The sequence below is a fragment of the Melanerpes formicivorus genome, unplaced genomic scaffold (assembly GCF_026170545.1).
Source record: "Melanerpes formicivorus ecotype bairdi unplaced genomic scaffold, bMelFor1.0.p_v2 SCAF_23, whole genome shotgun sequence".
Lineage (NCBI taxonomy): Eukaryota > Metazoa > Chordata > Aves > Piciformes > Picidae > Melanerpes > Melanerpes formicivorus.
In genome coordinates, this window is record NW_027142375.1 from 6,481,402 (window position 1) to 6,505,265 (window position 23,864).

The 23,864-nt window shown below is 44.0% G+C and overlaps 1 protein-coding gene across 1 annotated transcript; it reads left to right on the plus strand.

The window, feature by feature from the left end:
• The first annotated feature begins 495 nt into the window (after nt 1-495).
• On the plus strand, nt 496-7,693 carry NPVF (neuropeptide VF precursor). Its single transcript, XM_068152368.1, has 3 exons — nt 496-636; nt 2,425-2,797; nt 7,599-7,693. Exons 1-3 carry the CDS (start codon nt 496-498, stop codon nt 7,691-7,693), a joined length of 609 nt encoding a protein of 202 aa, XP_068008469.1.
• The last annotated feature ends 16,171 nt before the right edge of the window (nt 7,694-23,864 follow it).

Consider the following 23,864-nt stretch of genomic DNA (forward strand, 5'->3'; position numbering starts at 1 on the left):
ACCTCCTCAGGCCAAATGTTCCTAGTTGTACATACTGTTAAAAAGGCATTATGTCACCCAAAAGGATCATTTAAGCAGAAGAATACATACATGGAGAACGGTTCTTTTCATAGTCCTTCTGAGGACGCTATCACAAAAGAAAGCAACAAGCTGTTTCTATCTATTGGGGATGGAACATTGTGGCTGTTCTAACTCCCTACTGCTATGGCTCTCAAATTTAGTTAATTAAGACATGTTTCACCAGAACGAAATATTTGTGAAGTCAGCGTGTCCCTAAGAAGAAGCTATGTTGGTTTAAAAGGCTTACAAAAGACATTTCCAACATTCCTCACATATATATTCAAATTACTAAACCTAATTAATATTAAGAGCTGAAGCTTTCAAGGTTGATGTCACAGGGAACAGAATCTTTTTGTTTCCTGATCGTATAAAATGGTGGTGGCTTTCTTTTCTGAACAGATTCTGAGCTTACTCAGAGAGCTCAATATGAGAAAAATGGAAGCAATTTCAACCAAGAAATTTATTCTCTTTGCTTTAGCTACAGTGGTCTTTCTAACATCAAATGGTATGTGCCTAGATGAACTGATGAAATCCAGTCTGCAGAGCAGAGAAGACTATGATGATAAATACTATGAGGTAAGATCTGCATTACTGTGACCCTTATGTGGGAGAACTGCGGGACAGATCCTGAACGCTTTGAATTTGTTGCCAAAGGCTCTCCTAATCTCATTGCACAGTACTCAGCATTACAGCAGTAGCAGTGTGTGTGTGGGGGGGGGGTGGGGTGGGAATATCTTTCTTGCTGAAAGAATTGTCAGGAAATTCATCTGCTCAGACAGACCTGCTGCGTAAATCAATTCAGGTTTCAATTTTCTTCCAGTACAGTCCTGCGATTAGGTTGAGACCTTTCCTGAAGTGTTTCTTACTTACACAGCGGGGCCTCAATCACCATTCTTGTCAGGCATTTTATGCACATAAACATAACATTCATTATTAATCCAGAATTAATAGAGGCACGCTTGTAATGCTCAAAGAATAATGATCAACAGAGAACATTTGAAATCCAATATAGTTAATGGCCTTAAAATTCTACTTTGGAAATTGACTATAAAAATATCTTTGTAGGGCAGCACATTTATTATGTCTCAATAGATGCCAAATGAAATTTGCACGGTTCATCTGTATTATTTTCCTTGTCTGCTCTGCAAATACTCTCTGGGAAATCAGAGCAAACCCCTCCTGTTAACTCATCATTGTTGGCATAACAAAGATTGTTCAAACCAAAATACAACTTTAATCAAGCCAGCGAAATCCTCTGGTCTTCAGCTCACTGCATTTCGTATACTTAATAAAAGAGTATGCAGGTTCAATCAGAGTTTGTTTAATGTTTTAATCCTGGAATATGAACCAGAATGGGTCACTCTGCTTCTCTCCCAAGAGTTGGAGAAGCTCCCAGGGAAGTCATCAAACAGAGGCAAGGGACTGCAATCAAGATTAGCAGCATTTGTATCTTTAGCTGACATTTAAAAACATATTTGCACATACTTGCTGTTAAGGCTTGCAATCTATTTTTGTGGCAAAAAATAAGTGATTTTTAATATGTCCAGGGAAGTAGTGCTGCTGTGTAAGAAAAGGTCATGTTGATACAACTATCTTTCAAACAACAGCTGTCCTTTACATCATCAGGCCAGTAATACACTGCACTCAGTTCTTCATTATGTGTCAGCATAGGCACAGAAAGTTGATTTTGTGCTGGGTGCAAAAATAGTAGGAGCCTAGGAACTCCAAAGGCATCTTCTGTACTAGTGGAGGACTAAAGCAATTTAAAGCTCAGAGCAATCTCTATGCTGCAAGGCCAGAACAAGCATGATGTAGACTTGACCCAAAAGAATAGAATAGAATAGAAATAGAATAGAATAAACCAGGTTGGAAGAGACCTTCGAGATCATCGAGTCCAACCTATCATCCAAAAGCTTTCCATGGCTCTCAGCCTGGATGGATATTTGGTCAGAAGCATCCACACAGTGCTTAGGAATAAATAAACTACACCTGCAGGTAGCTTAGCCCATCCTCCTGTTCATCCAGACCCAGATGAGTAAGAGGCTGGGTTTGTGTCAAGTCATCAAACACAGTCCCCTCCAGACATTTTTTGTTGGTGGTATTAGCCAATACTGATATGTAGATGTGCTCTTGTGGTCAGTGTACTGAAAAGGTGATCAGGACAATGTCTGCATATGGAGTAATCCATATGAAGTAGCTCACATTACACTGAAGTGTAGCAAATACAGCTAAAAAGCATTATATATAAAAAACCCTGTACCCAGCACCTTTCACATATGAAAATGAATGATCTCTGTAATTTATAGCTGGAGTAATGCCCTATAAAATGATAGTATCCTTGTTATTTTTTTCCCCCCTCTTTAGATTAAAGATAATAGCATAGAAGAAAAGCAGAGGAGTCTCAATTTTGAGGAAATGGAAGACTGGAGATCAAAAAATATCATTAAAATGAACCCTCCTACAGTAAACAAGATGCCAAACTCAGCTGCTAATTTACCTCTCAGGTTTGGAAGAAATCATCCAGAAGAAAGAAGCCTTAAACCCATTGCTAATTTGCCTCTGAGATTCGGGAGAGCTTTTGGAGAGAACACGCCTAGGCGTGCCACAAAGGTATCACAAAGGCTTGGGAGATCTCCATTTGTTAAAAGTTCCAGCCAATCACTTTTAAATTTGCCACAGAGATTTGGGAAGTCACTGCCTGTCAGTCTGTCTCAAGATGTTGAGGAACCTGAAGCAGGTAATAGTAAGCAAGTGTTCAAGCTTATACTCAGATCATAGGTTAGTGATGATCGAATACAAGCAGACTTCCACACGGGATGCCCCCTAAGCATTTCAATATGATTTCAATGTGCCAAAAGAAAGACTTGCAGTTCATCAGATCAAAAAAGTCTCACCACAAGAATTAGTCTTTTCTAATGAGAAGCTGCCAAATAGCCACAGCCAAAAATGTTCATGACAAGATCAGATATGACAACACTCTTTTAGATCAGGTTTCATTTAAAAAAGTTTAAAGCTTTGGTGAATATATCCCATTTCAGCACTAGAAAATGACCAGACAAAACTGCCCAAAAATTAGTCTTCCACCATCTAAATTTATGCAGATTGGAGAGAAAGAAAGAAAGAAAGAAGGAAAGAAAGAAGGAAAGAAAGAAAGAGGGAAAGAAGGAAGGAAGGAAGGAAGGAAGGAAGGAAGGAAGGAAGGAAGGAAGGAAGGAAGGAAGGAAGGAAGGAAGGAAGGAAGGAAGGAAGGAAGGAAGGAAGGAAGGAAGGAAGGAAGGAAGGAAGGAAGGAAGGAAGGAAGGAAGGAAGGAAGGAAGGAAGGAAGGAAGGAAGGAAGGAAGGAAGGAAGGAAGGAAGGAAGGAAGGAAGGAAGGAAGGAAGGAAGGAAGGAAGGAAGGAAGGAGAGAGAGAGAAAGAGAGAGAAAGAGAGAAAGAGAGGGAGGGAGGGAGAGAGGGAGGGAGGAAGGAAAAGGAAGGAAGGAAGGAAGGAAGGAAGGAAGGAAGGAAGGAAGGAAGGAAGGAAGGAAGGAAGGAAGGAAGGAAGGCAGGAAGGGAGGAAGGGAGGAAGGGAGGAAGGGAGGAAGGGAGGAAGGGAGGAAGGGAGGAAGGGAGGAAGGGAGGAAGGGAGGAAGGGAGGGAGGAAGGGAGGAAGGGAGGAAGGGAGGAAGGGAGGAAGGGAGGAAGGGAGGGAGGGAGGGAGGGAGGGAGGGAGGAAGACAATTCCAAAGTGAGTTGTGTCATTTTGAAAATGTGGGCTTTTTTCTCATCTGAAATCTTTATTCACACACACCCCAAATGTCTTACTGAGACAATGTTTGGATCCTGTTTTTTAACACCGAGTTAAGATGAAAAATGGTTTTTTGACATGTCAGAAATGTTGTCAGCATAGGCAAAATATTTCTGCCTATTGCTAAAAATAATTTCAGCCAGATTTTCCAGTCCTTCTTATAGATGTTCTTTATTTGAATTGTCCATTTGTCTTGGAACCAAGTTTCAGTTGGCTACCCCTGACTTGCATCTGACACGTACGTAAAGCAGAAGTTCAGGCCAGGAAAGATAACTGATATGTCAGAAGCCAAGATTCTTTCTTATTTAATTGGATTCTTTTAATTCCTTTCCCACTATATCACCTGATTATATTTCTCTTTCTTTATCTGATATTTTTAGGGATATGAATTGTTGCATTGATGCTGGACTGAAATAACAACGACATAATCTGAAAGACTTGGGAAAGCTACAATGTGTTTTCAAAGCTAAAGGTCGTGAAATGGAAACATGAGAACTGAAATGCAAACCTGTCTTCATGTAACAAATAACATCTTTACTCTGTACAAACCCTGGAATGTATGAGCTAATGATAATTGTAGTGACCGTTGTAGTAGTTTACTTCAGTAGCAGTGTAGTCTAAACTCTGATTCTGTGCGACTGATGTCCTGTTGGTTGTGAAACCTAATTTCAGAACAACAGCTGTGTAACTGAAAGCATTTCAAGCAAAATTAAAATGAGCATAGTGTGAATAAAGAAGCATGGTACAAATGAAAAAACTGAATGTCTGCAATGTGAATAACAAACAGAAGCCAGATCAAAACCACTGCTACTGCACACGCAGTCACATGCAGCTAAAGGAAAGAAGGTGAAATACAGAGAAAGCTCTTTTCCTGTTGTTTATGAGTCACGTTAGACATAAATCTGAGAGGCAACTATGTCAAGAATTTGCCACAGATAAATCATAGAATCATAGAATCAGTCAGGGTTGGAAGGGACCACAAGGATCATCTAGTTCCAACCCCCCTGCCATGGGCAAGGACACCTCACACTAGATCATGCTGGCCAGAGCCTTATCCAGCCTGGTCTTAAACACCTAGTTTCTTGGAACCCCACAGAGGGACCACCTCTAACCAAAGTCACATGGTAAGTAATGTAATTATCTTGGGGTTTATATCTAAGATCATGCGCTCCCCAACGTCCTGCAAGATTTGCCCTGTGAGTGTCCTGATTCCTCTCTTAATGTGAATGACAATACAGCTCCCAGATGCATGTGCAGGAAAAGGCTACTCCATTACAAGCCCACACTTGCATTTCATATTTCTTATGAAAGCCATTCCCTTCAAGTGGAATACTGAGTGTTCAGGTTTCCCACAAAACTGAGTTTTCAGTAAGCACCTGCCACAGGGAAGCAAATCTAGCAGACTAAGGAATCTAAGGGATTCTTTCTTCTGGCCCTCTTCTGGGTCCCTTCAGCAGCAGCCAATAGATGCTTAGCCTGCTCAATAGCTGGCATCCAGACAGTCTGTCTCTCCAGTTGCTAGCCCTCAGACCTTCACATCCCTTCTACTCTTGGTTGATAGCACACAGCTCACCAGCTAGCCTGGCTTGAAATTTGCCAGCCAATAATATACCCAGAGAATAGAGCACACTCATATAGGAAAACATTCAATTATTGAGCTTAACAAGAAGATAAGACAAACTGCAATGACCTGGCACAAGGGATAGCCTTGACATCAACTGGCCTGCACACAGCTGACCTCTTTGATCCCCCATCTTCTGCCTTTTCCCATGCTTGGGCTTGCCCTATCTATCTTGAGCCCTCCCTTTGACTGCCTTTGGCACTTCATTAAACATCCCAAAACAAGTTTTAGCACTTTCCCACATCCCTTAAAATATCCCATAATAAGTTTTATGTGATTCTACAAATGCTTTCAGATATCCCATTTTATGTTTGCTCCTTCCCATGAGATCCATGATAACCAGTAACAAAGCTCTGGCTGAACCTCCTCAAGGCACTGAGTGGTTCCTTTGAGGTCCCATCAATCAGTGACCTAAGAGCTCTGCCCTTTGTCACTGCCTTGTTATCTCCTCTTCCTCAGGGTTTGGATCTGTGAAAGTCTAATTTATTACTTCTGTCTCATCTTTTATGCTGAATAACTAGTAACCAGATGTCACAGAATCACAGAATTAACCAGGTTGGAAAAGACCTTCAAGATCATCAAGTCCAATCTATCACCCAACACCATCTAATCACCTAACCATTGCCTCATCAAGTCTCTTTTTAAACACATCCAGGGATGGTGACTCCACCACCTCCCTGGGCAAATCATTCCAATGGCCAATCATTCTTTCTGTGAAGAACTGCTTCCTAACATCCAGCCTAAACAGCAAAATTGTTTTAGAATCATAGAATCATAGAATTGTTTGGGTTGGAGTGGACCTCAAGGATCACCCAGTTCCAACTGCCCTGCCATGGGCAGGGACACCTCACACTAGATCAGGTTGCTCAGAACCCCATACATCCTGGCCTTAAAAAACTCCAGGGATGGGGCTTCTACCACCTCCTTAGGCAGACCATTCCAGCATCTCACCACCCTCATAGGGAAGAATTTCTTCCTAACATCCAATCTGAATCTACCCATTTCTATTTTTTTTCCATTCCCCCTAGTACTATCATTACCTGACACCACAAAAGTCCCTCACCTGCCCCATTTCCCTGCTTTTTCCCCTCAAATCCCAGAGCACTTGGGCTCTGTTGGAGTCTCCTCCCACCCCAGGTGTGGCCACTTGGCCCTCCCCACCCACTCCCCTTTTTAATCCCCCCCAGCAAAAGCAGAAGCCCCAAGCTGAGCCCATCTGGGCTGAGGGATCCTCCTCTCATCACTGGTGAGTGCCCATGGTGCACACTGGGTGATGGTGGTGGTGACAACAAAGGCCGGGGGGCCTGGTGGCCCCCCGGTTAGGTAGGCATCTGTTATATTACACATATCCTGGAAAAATCCATAATCAAATTGATCTTTTTTTCATTACTTAAATTTGTAGTTGGGAAAGATCTCAAGTTGCTGCTCCCCTACAAAGTTAGTAGGATGATTAGAGGGCTGGAGCACCTCTCCTGTGAGGACAGACTGAGGGAGTTGGGGCTCTTCAGTCCACAGAAGAGAAGGCTCCAAGGAGACCTTATTGTGCCCTTCCACTATCTTAAGAGGGCCTACAAGAAAGCTAGGGAGAGCCTTTTTAGGGTGCAGGTAATGATAGGACTAGGGGGAATGGGGGTGGGGGGGAGAGGGTAGCTTCAGATTGGATGTCAGGAAGAAGCTCTTCACCACGAGGGTGGTGAGACACTGGAACAGGTTGCCCAGGGAGGTGGTAGATGCCTCATCCCTGAGGCTTTTTAGGATTAGGCTGGATGTTGCTCTGGGCAGCCTGGTCTAGTGTGAGGTGTCCCTGCCCATGGCATAGGGGTTGGAATTAGATGATCCCTTTCAACCCTAACAATTCTATGATTCTAAGGCTATTTGAAGCACAAGTCTGTTCAACCTGTGGCTGGTTAACCTAATTTAATCCAAAGCAGTGAGACCACAGTCCTGAGAATATCTGGCCTCTTTACTCAGTCAGACTTGAAATATCAATGAGATAAGGACATCTAACAGATTACCAACAATGACATCACACTTTTTGAGAGCAAGAGTCTCACACTGATCTTTAGGCTTTTCTCTGAGTCTCAGAGAACACTTGACCTAACAATTGCTGGTGAAATACCACTTTTTCAGTATACCTCTTGGATACTACAGCTGGGTCCATGCTGAAGAACACTGGTCATCAACAAATCGGGAGTGAGAAGTCCAAAACACAGCACAGGAAGTAGAAGTCATGGCCCTCCCTGCCACCAGAACCAGATGTCATCTTTTCTTTGGTCAAGAAAACTGTGGAATCTTTATATGATTTACAGTCAGATGAGGAGCAGAAGGAAATGCCCTGTACTTTGAATTGTGTTCTGGTCCTGCAAACCTCACTGCATGTCAAGCTAACCAAGAGCAAACAAGATTTGTGAGAATCTCTGAGCAGCAACAGAAGTTGCTTTTTAAGGTACATATCACCTAGCAACAGGGAAAGGGTGCACATCAATTGGCATTAATGATGGCTGCTATGGGAGGGAAACAGAAGCCCAAACACTGGCCCACCAGCAGGTATAATTATGTTGCCCTTATTGCAAGCTCCACAGCACAGATACAGGAGATGGCTGTTGATTTATTTTTCCCTCAGCAGAGGAAGAGCTAGGTGAAAAGTACATAAAGGAGGAAATATGCTATGCTGTGCAAAACTTCTGTTTGGCTTGAGAGCATGTGAGCCAAGAAAACAATCACTGGATAGAGCCATGGGAGGAGAAGGGGCAGAACAGGCAACATACATTGCTATAGCTATTACTCACCAGGTTATTTATTAGCCATGCACAGATATTATTCATGAATGGGGAAGAAGCAAGGAAAGGACTCAAGTAAATCAAATGACAGACTACTGAGGCTTACCAGCATGAATCCTAGTTGGGTTCAGGAGCTCACAGCCTTCCTTGCCATACACATAATATTTATGTCTGTTATTAGAGCCTCCATGCAAAACCAACACCAGGCTTACTTTAGATCCTGGCTTAAGCTTATGGAGAGGACAGCTGACAATCTACTGATTGTCTTAGAAGTCTGAGGGCTCATCATGTTGTTGGTTTCACTATATCATTTGTAGAGATTTATTGGAATGTCAAGAGACCTTTTTGTTTTCTCATGCTTTAAATCTATCAGTCTTACATTCACTTCTGCTGCTTTTGTGACTGCCTTTTGGATTTTCTTCAGAAGGTGAAAGCTGGGACAGCCTTGGTCCTCACAGACCAAGAGGAATTTCCAAATCCTAAACACTCTTGAAGAGTACCCACTAGCAGTAACTGGAGATGTTTTCCTTGTTGACAGCCACTAAACTACATCTAGCATAGATGCATGGACATGTACAAACAGCAGATTTGCACATGTGCAGCTCTCCTGATGACACAAGGTGTAAAAGGGCCTCAGCTAGTGCCATTCAGATCTTTTGCTGCACAGATATGGATGAGAAAAATCTGTGCTATTCTGAAGGGGAAAGAGATTTAAGCTATCCTCAAGTGTATTTTATCTTCAGAATGAGCCATAATGTAAAATACACTTGTTTTTCATCTTTTTATATCTATGCATGTGGATCCCATGAAGAGATCAGCCACAAATTTGGACCTATGACTTTATCCAGAACCATAGCAAATTAAAACCTTGCACAGGAAAATTAATTTTGCTACACCCCAGGTTTTCAGAGGCACCCAAGTACTGCTTTGCCTCACATGGCAACATCTCAGCAGATAACCAATTCTTTTAAGGCCTTGTTTCCAACAGGAGGTTGAACCCAATGATCTCCAGAGGACCTTTGCAACCCAGACTTTTTTGTGATTCTCTTTCTTCAAGCCTGGGACATGCAAAGCTTAAAGAAAAATGTTACTTCAGAAGGAATTTTTATTTCCTGTTTCTATATATACACCTTTAAAACTTTGACCCCAAGTTCCTCACCAAATGTAGGTTACTTGCTACAGCAGGAGGTTTCCCACTCAGTAACACTAATGGGTCAGGTAAGCAGCAGCTTTTAAGTGTTCCATCTTCTGGAACTTGCAGACTACTTATCTCTTCCCCCTATTTTGTCCCATTTAGGATAGCTGTTCTGGTTTTGAAGGTTTGATACTTAATGTATTTATCTCTGCTCATAACAGTAGAATAGATCAGGTTGGAAGAGACCTTCAAGATTGTGTCCAACCCATCAGCCAACACCACCTAATCAACTAAACCAACTGACTTTAACCACACTCATTAACTACCCTGTTCATTGTTCTTAGTATGATCCAGCTACCTTGTCTCTTGCAACACATTGAAAGCTATAGAAAAACAAAAGAAAGCCATTTTATGGTTTAACAGAGTGGAAAGCAAAGCATTTATCAGGAACCTTCACTTCTCTCAGAATTCCTGCAATTCAGATGCACCCAGAGGGTTGATCTCTCATATATATATATATATAACAAAAGGCAGCAAATAATCAAATAGGGAATGTTTTCAATCCCTTAAATCACAGCTTCACATTTTACTTACTGCAAAACATTTATTCTCCTTTCTCCTCACACATATTTGCTACTTCAGCCATAATGAAAGACATGGTTAAGTATTAAACCCAGGAGCTAAACTTCACAAGTTCACACCACAGCATGGGTGCACAGGCATGCATAGTGCTTTACATATGTTACTTGGCACGTTAAGTCATGATATTTCTTTGCAAATACCACATGTGTGCTGGCATATACTGGTAACAAGTGATAAAGGAGCAGTGGTTCAAATCCAAGGGCAACTTTTGGACACACACTAACTCAAAACTCTACTTGGCTTTCAACCCTTAATTCCCAGAGCCACTCTGCCTCACATCAAAGAAAACAAATTACTTTGTGTCACTAAAATTCAAAGCATAAAACAGGCCATGTTATCTCTTCACTCCAAAATTCTCTACCTCCTTCCCACCAGAGGCACAGGGAGACAAGGAATTGGGGTTACAGCCAGATGTGCTCAGGACCTGGATCATCTCCTCCCCCTCCTTCTTCACTGACCATGGTTGGTGACACATTCTCACTCCCCTCTATGGCTGCAGCTGCTCTTGCACAGGTATGACAGATTTAGGCTGTGCCTTTAAGAAAGGGATAGCTGCAGAATTCTCTAGCTGAATGTTTTGGGGTAAAAAGGAAAACAAAAGGAGATCATTCTAAACTAATTTCATTGGTAGACCAGTTGAATGTAGCTTTAAGAACTTACAGTCTGTCTTTCAGCCTTTTCTTTCATTCTTGGCCAGCCTGTATGCAACTGACCTTGGACTGAAACTGATGAGATAAGAAAACTGACTTTCTTAACAACTGCTTTGAACTAACAATTTTCCCTTAATACCCATTTCTCTTTTTTTCCCCTCCTTTTTTCATCTAGTTATCTTGGACAAGAAAGGGGAGGAGGGGGGGTTTGGGGGGGGGGGGGGGGGGAATACTCCTCAGGAGGGTCTTTCTGTGTTACATTCTTTCCTGTACAATTTTGCATATAGTGTAAATACTGTGTATTTTGTACATACACATTGCATTTCATTCTGCTTGTAAAATACAGCTTTTAATTTGCTTCTCTGACTGAGTTGTGCTTTATATGGTGGGAGGATTGAACCTTCACACTACCACACCAGGTTTGGGGAATTCCCCCTCCCTTTTTAAATGTCATCACAGACATGCTACCACCTGTGCTGATGGGCTCAGCCTTGGCCAAATCCAGCTTGGTGCCACCTGGCATTGGCTCTGTCAGACATGGGGGAAGCTTCTACCAGCTTCTCGTGAAAGCCAACCCTGTAGCCCTCCCCATTATTACCAAAACCTTGCCACACAAATCCAATTCCATGTTGAACAGAGCAGATCAGTTCTGGTGACCATGTGCTGTTCATTTGCAGCAGGCCTTAAGTGGCCTATGTGCATGAATTAGTGAAGGAGAACAGAGAGGAACTCTTAAAAAGCAGCTGCTTCTCCTAACTGCTTCATTCTGTGGGTATGCAAAAAGCACCTGCATCTTGGGGTAACAAAAGCATTTAGAACTAACTGTGGTGTATGACAAATCTGAAGAATTCTATTGGTAAAAGAATAGAGACAAACTTTCTTTTCAACTTGCTGTTGAAGAAAGAGGTTCAAGAAAAACAACAAAACATATGTTTGGTGCTGAGCTCGTCTTTGGGTGTGGTTAGATCTTTGGCTAAGTACCTGCTTGATCTTAGAGACCATCATCAATTCTGAGAGCTACAAGTTTGCCTTTACCTCATGAGGTATTTCAAATGAATACAGAATTAACCAGGTTGGAAAAGATCTTTGGGATCACCAAGTCTAAGCTATCACCCAACACCATCAAATCAACTAAACCATGGCACTAAGTGCCTCATCCAGTCTCTTTTTAAACACTTCCAGTGATGTTGACTCCACCACTTCCCTTGGCAGCCCATTCCAATGACCAATTTCTCTTCCTGTGAAGAATTTCATCCTAACATCCAGCCTAAACCTCCCCTGGCACAGCGTGAGACTGTGTCCTCTCATTCTGTCACAGACTGCCTGGAAGAAGAGACTGACCCCCACCTGGCTACAACCACCCTTCAGGTAGCTGTAGAGAGCAATAAGGTCTCCTCTGAGCCTTCTCTTCTCCAGGCTGAGCACCCCCAGCTCCCTCAGCCTCTCCTCATAGGGCTTGTGCTCCAAACCCCTCACCAGCTTTGTTGCCCTTCTCTGGATGCATTCCAGCAACTTAACATCTTTCTATAACTGAGGAGCCCAATTATGGTGCAGCATAATTCAGCAGGTGATTTGTTTTGGCAGCTGTGAAAGAAAAGTCAGAAGGTTACTTTAGATGCTTGTGAGGAAATTAAATACCAGTGAAGGCATATTGAGGTATCTATAGTGTAGTCATACTGGGATCACATATGGCTTATGGAACCTTCAAAGAAGTGTGAAGGCATATGATTCTGTATTGCTCTTGAACTAGAAGTGTCAATCTTGTGTGAAAAGAGCAGAGGAGGGGGAAAGAGCAGATTGTCTTGAGAAGGTGCCTCCTGTGCCAGCTCAGCCACCTCTCTATGCTTCTCAAAGTTCCATATTTCAAGACATTTCCTAGAAAATGTATTCTTGCACATATTTATACTTCATATAAATTTATGAATCCCCAGGGGTGGTCTGAAGGATTGCAGAGCCCACCCTTACCTCAAATGTATAGTGATAAACCCTTTCTGGGTCTTATTTCCCTATTGTGCCAAGTGCAGATGGTATACAGCTTGGCATGGGACAAGACCAGTGCAGGCAATGCCTAGTTACCCCAGAAATCACAGGATATAGTAACTTGGGCTGACTGTGAAAAGCAGTACATAAGGAGAAAGTTTGTAGGTAATGTATAAAGGAATGGCTTCCCCACCACCCCTGCTTACCAACAGATAACAGCCAAATGTTCTCATTTGTTAGTGACGAGAACGGAGACAGGGACGACGACAGCACTCAATATGAGTGATAGTAATCATCCAACTTTATTGTTCCACACTCCATTATTTATAGTCTTGTCTTATGCATAGTTAATTCTATTCTAATTTAACACATACTATTGGTTTCTCTCTAAGAGGTTACATCATTGTTTTCACTACTCTGTGGAGTTTTTCTGCTCAGTCTAGTTGCTCTTTTTCCCAGATCTCGCCTCCTCCTTATCTTGCTTGCCTCTTCTCAGGGGCAGCTTGACCTCAGCATACCAAAGCAATCAGCACTTCCCCCCAGCTACTACTCCATTGCTGTATTATCAACAGAGAATCCTTCAAGGCCTGAATTGCACAGGTGTTCCTGGGACTCATGTCCCCTCTTGCTTAAACCAACCCCCAACATGTTGGTATTACCTTGACAGTGAATATTCTGTTCTTGTTTTGTGTGACACTGATCTCCCAAATCTCTGCTGCATTATATGCTCTTACACATCTGCCACATTTCTTGTTCAGATCCTCACCAGCTAGCAAGCACTAAGCACCACTGTGCATGCATGTGTACCTCTTCCATCTCTGTATTCTTGCCAGAAAATGTGGTAGCCAGCACATTTAACTGAAACAGCCCAGCCCTCTATAAACTCTGTATTTAATATCGTTATTCATACAAGGGATATATGGTAAACTTCAAACTGCACAGCATCTTTGTAAAATGCAAATTGCCACTGTGGCCTCATCCTGTCCTCAGTCTGGGAAAAATCTAAAGGAACTCCACTGGACTCAATGTATTTACTGACTGCCAAACATGATATGAAAACTGAGTACAATTTAACTTGTAAATAAGTGATAGGATCACTGAAGGTGTGAAGAGGCTCTCTTGTGCAGTTATGCAATATTTGTCATGTGAACAGGTCAAAAGTGAGGCACAGGCACCTAAATTAAAATTACCTTAGCAGCTAGAAAATAACTGATCCTTACCTGTTCTTTTAGTATGTAAATCACATCTTCATATAGGCTCTGAGGGGACCTAATTGTGGCCTTTCAGTGTCTGAAGGGGGCCTACAAGAAGGCTGGGGAGGGACTTCTCAGGCTCTCAGGTAGTGATAGGACTAGGGGGAATGGAATGAAGCTGGAGGTGGGGAGATTCAGGCTGGAGGTGAGGAGGAAGTTCTTCACCATGAGAGTGGTGAAACCCTGGAATGGGTTGTCCAGGAAGGTGGTTGGGGCACTGTCCCTGGAGGTGTTTAAGACCAGGCTGGATGAGGCTCTGGCCAGGCTGATCTAGTGTGGGGTGTCTCTGCCCATGGCAGGGGGGTTGGAGCTAGATGATCCTTGAGGTCCCTTCCAACCCTGACTGATACTATGATATTCTCAGTTGGGAGGTAAAACTAAGGAAATTGTATGTAATTAATCAGACCATCTAAACAGTCCCCTGCTGGACTCAAAAGACAGGTACAGATAAGTGCGTTGCATACAGAAAACCAGACTGGGCGACACAAAATTTGGTGTTTGTTCTCCGAAGTAAAAGCAAGAGCTTTGAGATCATCGGAGCGCAGTGCAAGTCCACGAAAATTCCTGTAGTTGCAAAGCCGGCCTGTGGCCACAAGAGGGCAGAAGGAGCATTCCTTGTGAAGCCTACTTCGGGCGGGGGGAGAATCCTGCGCTTCCAGACAGAACCCGGGCTATGAACTGCCCTGAGAGGCTGCTAGAGGAGGTAGGAAACGGCAAACTCCACAGCCAGCTTCACAAAAAGCTATCTCATGAACTTTCAACATTAACGACGTCTGCTCACACTCAGCTTGTTAAAATAACTATTAACTACTTTTAAATAACTATTTAAATAACATTTTTTAAATAGCTATTCCTAGAACAAGTAACACAATAACAAAATTAAATCAACAGCATTTGACACAGTGCATGACAAGAGCATTCAAGCTGTCTGTCAATGCTTTCTAACTATTGCCTTTTAGCATTGGCTTAAGGATAAGGATATTTATCATCTCTCACTTCAATAAACAGCATTCTTTGGCTCTTTTTGGATCTGAAGGCACCATGTAGTTATCACAAGCTTGTGGCTATCAAAATCAGTGAGAAGTCCAGAGAGTGACATCTCGCTCCCCTTCACTGTGTCCAGTTCTGGGCCCTTCAGTTTAGGAAGGAGGTTGACTTGCTGGAATGAGTCCAGAGAAGGGCAACGAAGTTGGTGAGGGGTTTGGAACACAAGCCTTATGAGGAGAGACTGAGAGAGCTGGGGCTGCTTAGCCTGGAGAAGAGGAGACTCAGGGGTGACCTTATTGCTCTCTACAACTACCTGAAGGGAGGTTGTAGCCAGGCGGATGATGGTCTCTTCTCCCAGGCAGCCAGTACCAGAACAAGAGGACACAGTCTCAGGCTGCACCAGGGGAGGTTTAGGATGGATGTTAGGAAGAAGTTCTATACAGAGAGAGTGATTGCCCATTGGAATGGGCTGCCTGGGGAGGTGGTGGAGTCGCCGTCATTGAAGGTGTTCAGAAGGAGACTTGATGGGGTGCTTGGTGCCATGGGTTAGCTGTTTGGGTGGGTTGGATTGGTTGATGGGTTGGACACGATGATCTTGGAGGTCTCTTCCAACCTGGTTGTTTATTATTATTATTATTATTACTACTACTACATGCCTCTGTTTCCTCCACCACAATCAGGGGAAAAAGATGAATTAGAGAAAATAAGTTTCTCTCTGTTTAGCTGAGCTGGCCTCACCTTTTCTCAGCTCACTGCCATGCAAGTGACAGAAGCACAGCTCTAATCACTTAGAAATGATCTATGTTTTTCTTTCCACTGGCTACATTGCATTGAACCACCTGAAGCATATTTACTTTCAGCACAGAGGGGGTACTGGTTTAACTATTGCCTCTGCAGATTTTCATCTTTCCTGAATGAGACAATGAGGAGGATGGCATTCCATGATGAAATGATTGACTTGGTAGACAAGAGAATAGCAATGGGTGTTGTCTACCTTGACTTCAGTACTGTCTGTGACATTGTTCTCAGTAAAATCATAATAGAAAAATGGATTAATTACATCTGGATGAGGAGATGGAAAGCTGACTGAATGGCTGGGTCCAGAGAGTGATAACTGTGGTACAAAGTTTAGTTGGAGTTCAGTAACGAGCAGTGTACCCCACGGGTCAATATTAGGGCTGTTCCTGTTCATTGGCTTCATTAATGATGAGGATGATGGAGCAGAGTGCATCCTCAGCAAGTTTGCTGATGACTGAAAATCATGAGGCATGGCTAGAGCCTAGAGAAGAAAAGAGAAGGTTAAAGGTGTATCTCTCACAGTCTCAAACTGCACCAGGGGAGGTTTAGGCTGGATGTTAGGAAGAAGTTCTTCATAGAAAGAGTGATTGGCCATTGGAATGGGCTGCCCAGGGAGGTGGTGGCGTCACCATCACTGGAGGTGTTTAAGATGGTAATGGATGGGGTGCTTGGTGCCATGGTTTAGTTGATTAGATGGTGTTGGGTGATAGGTTGGACTCAATGATCTCAAAGGTCTTTTCCAACCTGGTTAATTCTATTTAATAGGTATGAATATCTGAAGGGTGAGTGTACAGGTGGAGCCAGGTTCAGTGGTGCCCAGTGACAGGACCAGAGGCAATGGGCACCAACTGAAACACACAGCAGTCTGTCTGAACATAAAGAAACACTTTTGACCAAGCACTGACACAGGTTGTCCAGAGAGGCTGTGAAGTCTCCCTCCCTGGAAATTTGGTCCCAGGCAGCCTGCTTTAGGTGGTTCTGCTTCAGCAGGTATTGGACCAGATGACTTCCAGAGGTTCCTTCCAGCCTCAACCATTCTGCCATTTTGTGATATCTGTTTTTCCCTGACCCACTCTGTCACATCAGCACAGACCAGCCACTGTAGCCTAGTAAGAGAGTTATACAAAGAGGTATTAGGGACATTAGTCCCCTCAACTAGTTGTTTCCCAAAGAAATTTACTAACCTGGAGATACAGGTAGCAGAGAGACATCCAGAGTAGGTACTGATAGATTTACATGTGGGATGATCTCTTCTATAAGAAAATTCAGAGGGTAAAAGTGATGTCCTAAGCCTTTTTCCTCCAGTCAGCACACCCTCTGTAATAACAGCTAAGGCAGCTCATTCCCACAGTATCTGAAAACCACAACTCTAAATCTTCCATGGAATTATTTCCCTTCTTTTTAAAGGAAATAACAGAGTTTTTCAACAGCTGAGTAATTAATGAAATGAAGCAAAAGATTCTGCTGAGCTTTCCATACATTCAGCTCTGGACTAAGATGAAAAATGAAGAAGAAACATTGAATTTAATATATTGGTTTTGTTCAGAACATATTAAACTTGTGAACTCTGGGAATTACTGATACAGCTCTCTCACTTGTCCATGGCACAAACATTGAAGTGCAGTGCACTTTGATGTGAGGGCCAAGCCATTCATGTTAAAAATAAACCAGTGATCCAAAATCACAATAAACCAATTACTGGCTCAACAGGATAACCACACCACAGTGTATTTAATAGGCATTCAGAAAGGCTATTTGTGTATTATCACTTGCCAAAAGACTTGCATCCAGCTTTTCTCATGCTGCTTCTCCAAGAAAAGTAGGACCTCCAGCTAATTTTGCCTTCTCTGTTGAAAGAAACAACAGAACAAACCTGCTCTGTCCATCTCATCCATTTATTTTTATGTCACAGCATCACAGTATCTCTAAGGTTGGAAGAGACCTCGAGGATCATCGAGTCCAACCTGTCACCACAGACCTCATGACTAAACCATGGCACCAAGTGCCACATCCAATCTCCTCTTGAACACCTCCAGGGATGGTGACTCCACCACCTCCCTGGGCAGCACATTCCAATGATGAATGACTCTCTTGGTGAAGAACTTTCTCCTCACCTCCAGCCTAAACTTCCCCTGGTGCAGTTTGAGACTGTGTCCTCTTGTTCTGGTGCTGGTTGCCTGGGAGAAGAGACCAACCCCTTCCTGGCTACAACCACCTTTCAGGTAGTTGTAGAGGGCAATGAGGTCACCCCTGAGCCTCCTCTTCTCCAGGCTGAACAATCCCAGCTCCCTCAGCCTCTCCTCATAGGGCTTGTGCTCAAGGCCTCTCCCCAGCCTTGTTGCCCTTCTCTGGACACGTTCAAGTGTCTCAATGTCCTTCCTAAACTGAGGGGCCCAGAACTGGACACAGTACTCAAGGTGCAGCCTAACCAAAGCAGAGTACAGGGGCACAATGACTTCCCTGCTCCTGCTGGCCACACTATTCCTAATGCAGGCCAGGATGCCATTGGCCTTCTTGGCCACCTGGGCACACTGCTGGCTCATGTTTAGGCAGCTGTCAATCAGCACCCCCAGGTCCCTCTCTGTTTGGGAGCTCTCCAGCCACTCTGACCCCAGCCTGTAGCTCTGCATGGGGTTGCTGTAGCCAAAGTGCAGCACTCGGCACTTGGACTTGTTGAACGCCACCCTGTTGGACTCCGCCCATCTGTCCAGTCGGTCGACTCAAGCAAGCAAACAAACAAAACCCCAACAAGCCAAAACCCCAATCAAACAAAAAAAAATCCCACTGCAGTGAGAGAAAAGGACAGCAGAAGAAAGTAAAACCTAGCAAAAATCTGTTGCCACCTGTCAAACACAGGAAGGCAGAAACATCCAGCAAGCCAGCCATCCAGAATCTGGATTCCATCAGTGGCCAAGTCCAACTGTTTTGAAGGCAGGTGTGAAAATCCCACACAAGACCTAAGCAGAGAATATTGGTATCTCTGAGAAGGGAAGTGCGAAGTGGCAATTCACAGGAGTCTTGCTGCTATGCTGCCTGCCTCATTTGAAATGTTCTAGGCTCAGCTCATTTGTCAAGCATTGATCTGACACCCACATGACTTCACTCAATTCTCCCCCAATCAATTTTTCTTGAACAAATTGGCTTTTAGCTTGCCTTGTAGCTATATTTACTGCTTTGTTCAGGAGAGGTAAAAGAGCACATCACTCACTTATGCCTTGGATGCCAGCTCCCAAGAGTGCTCTAATACCCTCCCATCTCTAGTACTGCTGACATCACTTCCTGCCTCATTGTCTGTATCTCCAGCACCTCTCAGTGTGATGTCACATACTAACAGAATACAAGCCAAAGCATACCCACACAAATGTATAATTTCCCTCCTGCCTTCTTTCACTGGAAGCTTTTCCTCACTGAAAGGCTCATAGTTAGATAACTCGTTCTCTTGATCACAGATTTCAGGAAGCTCTAGGGCTGAAATGTAAAGCACTGTTTCCTGCTTTGGAGAGACATCATCCTGGAAACTAGTGACATCCTATGTGGGTGATTGTCCTTAGATCAGTAAGGACTTGGAACTTTGGTCCTGCCAGCACTTGGCTCCACTTAACCTCATCCTCTTTCCCATGCTACTTTCCCCTGTCTATTGCCAGTCCTCTAGCCTGAGTGCCCTCACTGAGATATAACTCACCCATGGCTTCTGCCAAGGAACAGGACCAGTTTGCCATGGAGTAGAATGGGACAGGCAGTGGGGTGTCATAGTATCATAGTATCATTCAGGGTTGGAAGGGACCACAAGGATCATCTAGTTCCAACCCCCCTGCCATGGGCAGGGACACCCCACACTAGATCAGGCTGGCCAGAGCCTCATCCAGCCTGGTCTTAAACACCCCCAGGGTGTCCTGCATGCATTGGACTGTGTCCAGAGAGTATTGGTCATAGGGATGTCTAGACCTTTGGTCTGGATCCTGCTGCTAAACGTATGTGTTAAGAGCTGGTACTTTAGGTTCCCAAGCCTGGCACCTGGAAATGCTGTTCAATGAACTATGCCTCTGGAGCTGAAGGAAGGTTTTAAGATTTATGCCAGGGCTTGAGATGTATATGTTTGGAAACCTTTTGAAGGGACTGGGTATTGATGGGGCTGCTGCTGATATTCACAGATTGCATCAGGTTGGAAGGGACCCTCAGCTGCAGATGGGTGTAAGTCTGTGTGGATTGAGAAATCACTGAATCACAGAATTATTGAGGCTGGGAAACACCTCTGAGATCATCAAGTCAGCTAAAGCATGCCACCAAGTGTCACATGCAATCTTTTCTTAGAGACCTCCAGTGATGGTGACTCCACCACCTCCCTGGGCAGTCCATCCCAGTGCCTAATCAGTCTTTCTGTGAGGAAGTGCTTCTTAATATCCAACCTAAACCTCCCCTGGCATAGCTTCAGGCCATGCCCTCTTGTCCTGCCACAAGCTGCCTGGGAGAAAAGCCTGACCCCCACCTGACTACAACTTCATTCTAAGTAGCTGTAGAGAGTGATGAGGTCCCCTCTAAGTCTCCTCTTCTCCAGGCTGAACAACCCCAGCTCCCTCAGTCTTTCTTCATTCAACTTTCCCTCCAGCCCCCTCAGGAGTCTCATTGCTGAATGTAGCCAGATCATGACCTGGTGCTATGGATGATGACTGAAATGCCAGGAGGCTGATAAAATAAAAGTGGTGGTGCAGATTGCTGCCTCAGTGGGCAGCTGCTCTCATGGAGCTACAAAGAGAAGCTATGAGCTGTGGCATCTCCCTGCTTGTGCAAGACACTACCAGTCATAGGCCCCATTTTTGTCAAGCTTTGCCAAAGTCAGGGTAGCAAACATGCACCTCTGAAATGAATATATATTGCTCCTTTCTCCTTGAGACTCTCCTCAGACTCCTCTTGCCATTGTAAGATTCATATCCAAAAGCTAGCAGATCACTAAGGTCAGAACAATGCAGAAGTGGCTTAAAGGGACAATTCAGAATATAAGTAGGTAAACCAAAGCCCTCTCAGCCTTCTTCATGTGATGAATGACACAGATGTCACAGCTTGTGGAAAGCTGAGTGATTAAAGTGCTTCCCTTTGTACTTGTGGACTTCTATTAAACATTACTACACACTCCTACTGGGCTTCTCATAGAGCAATTCACAGAATAACAGAACCATTCCGCTTGGAAAAGACACTTGGGATCCTCAAGTCCAACCATTAGTCCTGCTCCAAAAAGTTCACCCCTAAATGGCCTCCTGAGAGCTTTCTCAGGAAAACCAAGAAGGGCACAGATAAAAGGGAATGCTCTGCTGGCTCCTGGTGTATTGAGAGAGGACTCTCAATACTGTGAACCAGAGCTTCACAAGGTAGAAAATACAAGTCCCAGTGCTTTTCTCTTGCACAACAAAGCATCTCAGAACAGGGGGTTTAATAGCATCCTTTTCAGAGTGGGACTGGAACCTTTCAGTGAGTATGAATTCACCAAGTAGGACTTTCTGAGTGCAAGTACAAACCTTTTCTTCCCATTGCTTTAAAGTTTATTTCCAGCTTCCCTTCATCAATAACACAAAGCAACAGTGCTACACCACTTTAATTTGCACCTTTCTTCCATATTTTGTAACCTGGTATAAATAACCAGTAGCAGTAGGAAAAGCAACCCTTTTTCACCCCCATCAACACTTGCCAGGAGCAGGCAAAACTCATCTGTATTCCCTCCTTGGCATCCAGATTCACTAACAAAACCTTTGATGTTTTATCCCTGCAGTTCCCCCCAGAAGCTTCAGTACAAAACATGATGCTGCTGCTGCTGCTGTTGATAGGTTGGACTCGATGATCCTCGAGGTCTCTTCCAACCTTAGTTATACTGTGATACTGCATGGCCTGCCCCACTACTACAGAGAAAATGGATGAACAGAAATCCTGCTGAATGTATGCCTCTCCTGTTGCCATTGACATCCCTGGCAAGATACAATTCTGTCATGGCTTTTGCTTTCCCAACCTGATCCCTGGCTGCTTGGACCATTTTTCTGTATTCCTCCCAAGCTACCTGTCCTCATTTCCAGCCTCTGTGTGTTTCCTTTTAGCGTCTGAATTTGTTCAGGAGCTCCCTTGTTCATCTGTGCAGGCCTCTTGACATTTCTGCCTGACCTTCAGTTTGTTGAGATGCATGGCTCCTGAGCTTGGAGGAGCTGATCCTTGAATATTAACCAGCTTTCTTGGGTTCTTCTTCCCCCTAGAGCTTTATCCCATGATACTGTACCAAGCCCCAAACAGGCCAAAGTCTGCCCTCATGAAGTCCATGGTAGTGAGTGTGCTGTGCACCCTCCTTATTACCCTAAGCATCTTGAAGTTCAGGTTTCAGTGATCACTGCAGCCAGCGCTGCCCTTGAGCTTCATGCTCCCCACCAGCCTCTCCTTGTGGGTGAGAGCAAGGTCCAGCATAGCACTTCTTCTTGTTGGCTTGGAGAAGGAAAATAGCATTCCTAGGACTTCTTAGATTGCTTATGCTCTTCTGTATTGTCACTTTAACAGATACCAGGGTGGCTGAAGTCCCCCATGAGGATCTTGTGAACAAGGGGCTTGTGAATCCTGTCTGTCTATAAAAAGCCTCAATTGCTCAGCTTTCCTGGCCGGGTGGCCTGTAGCAGACTCCTGCTATAATGTCATCTGTGCGCTGCCTTTAACCCTGACCCATAAGCTCTCACTTGGCTCCTCATCCATCCCCAGGTGGAACTCCATGAACTTCAGCTGGCCACTGATATAGAGGGCAACACCCTGTCCCTTGTATCCCCTATCTGTCTTTTTGTATAAGCATATATACTTGTATTTTTGGAGGAGGCTTGGCAAGGTTTATTTTCCTCACCGCTGCTGTTCAAGCGATACCAGACCGAGTCAAATCGGAGGGTAGCCGGAGTTCTGCAATCCCACATATTGCCACTTGATGGCAGCAGCCAAACGCTTGATCGAACTCCCAAGGCTGTCGATTATGGTAATTTAAAATGGAAATGCAAATTCTTCAAAAGCAGAAAATTAACAAGTTACACCTTTCACATTAGCATTGATAATTAGAACATATTAGGAACCTGTGAATAATTCTGTGACATTTTCTCAGCTGTCTTTACAGGGCTGTGAGGCACATTGCTTGATCCCATCGTTCCCCCTTTTGCCTCCCTGCGTGTGAGGTACCTGCTCCCCATTTGGTGTGAACTCAGACACTCTAGAAAAGCAGACCTTAACTGTAAACAGGCCACAGAAGTTACACATGGAAACCTGCAACCCTGCTCTTTGTATTCCACTGCTTTTGGCAGGCTTCTCTCTTTATTACCTCATTAGAGCACGCAGGACAAGCAGGAGTATGGTTACCTACAAGAGTGTACAAGCCAAAATTCCTTTTTCACTCTTTTTTACTGCTGGCTTTTGACCAGCAACACACATTAGAAGCATAGGATGTACTGCTTCTGCAGAATTTAATCACAGTCTACAAGGAAGTAGCAAGTTGCCCTGTGAGTTTCTTCCTGTAAGTTTCCTAAGCACCAAGTGACAAGAACTGGTCCATGCACTTTTGTAAGAGAATTGGAGCAATTTTAAAGTTGTTTTGAAGCTAACATCCGTGCAGAGTGGACACTCATATGTTACATGGTCAGGCTGGGTGGATCTGCTTTATTACCTAATCCATCCCCAAGAAAACTTCACTGAGTGCCATAGAATAATGCTGGAGAACAATTTGGTCCATTGTGACTTGCTAGGCAAATAAGTGTCCTGTTATGTGACATTTATATTGGTATCCCTGCAAGAGCAGAAGCACAGACTGTGGAGTAAATTAAAACCTGCCCTTTGCACAGGTTAGGAAGCCTGTCATGTCTTCAGTAACTCCTAGGCTGGTCAACCTCAGATGCTCTGGGATCCATTCCCTTCACAGCATGAGCATTCCTTGTGCCAGCTCTTCACCAGAATGGATCAGCCACCTACACATGGGCTGAGGCAGAGACTGCGTCACCTTTCTGCGGATTTGCTTCCTTAAGAGGAAGCAGCCAGAGACTGCTGGGACTCCACACCCTGCTGCTAGCTGTGTAGGAAGGAAGATGATTTCACACAAGAGTAGATCAAACTCTGCCCCTGTCCGTACTGAAAAGCACAAGACCTTGGACTCTGAATATTTGATCAGCAGCACACTG

Excerpts from the sequence above, each read along its gene's own strand:
- NPVF (XM_068152368.1), top strand. The coding sequence starts at position 496 with ATGGAAGCAATTTCAACCAAGAAATTTATTCTCTTTGCTTTAGCTACA. Across the intron at positions 637-2,424 it reads ATGATGATAAATACTATGAG|ATTAAAGATAATAGCATAGA; the intron begins GTAAGATCTGCA and ends CCCCCTCTTTAG. Across the intron at positions 2,798-7,598 it reads TGTTGAGGAACCTGAAGCAG|TATACCTCTTGGATACTACA; the intron begins GTAATAGTAAGC and ends CCACTTTTTCAG.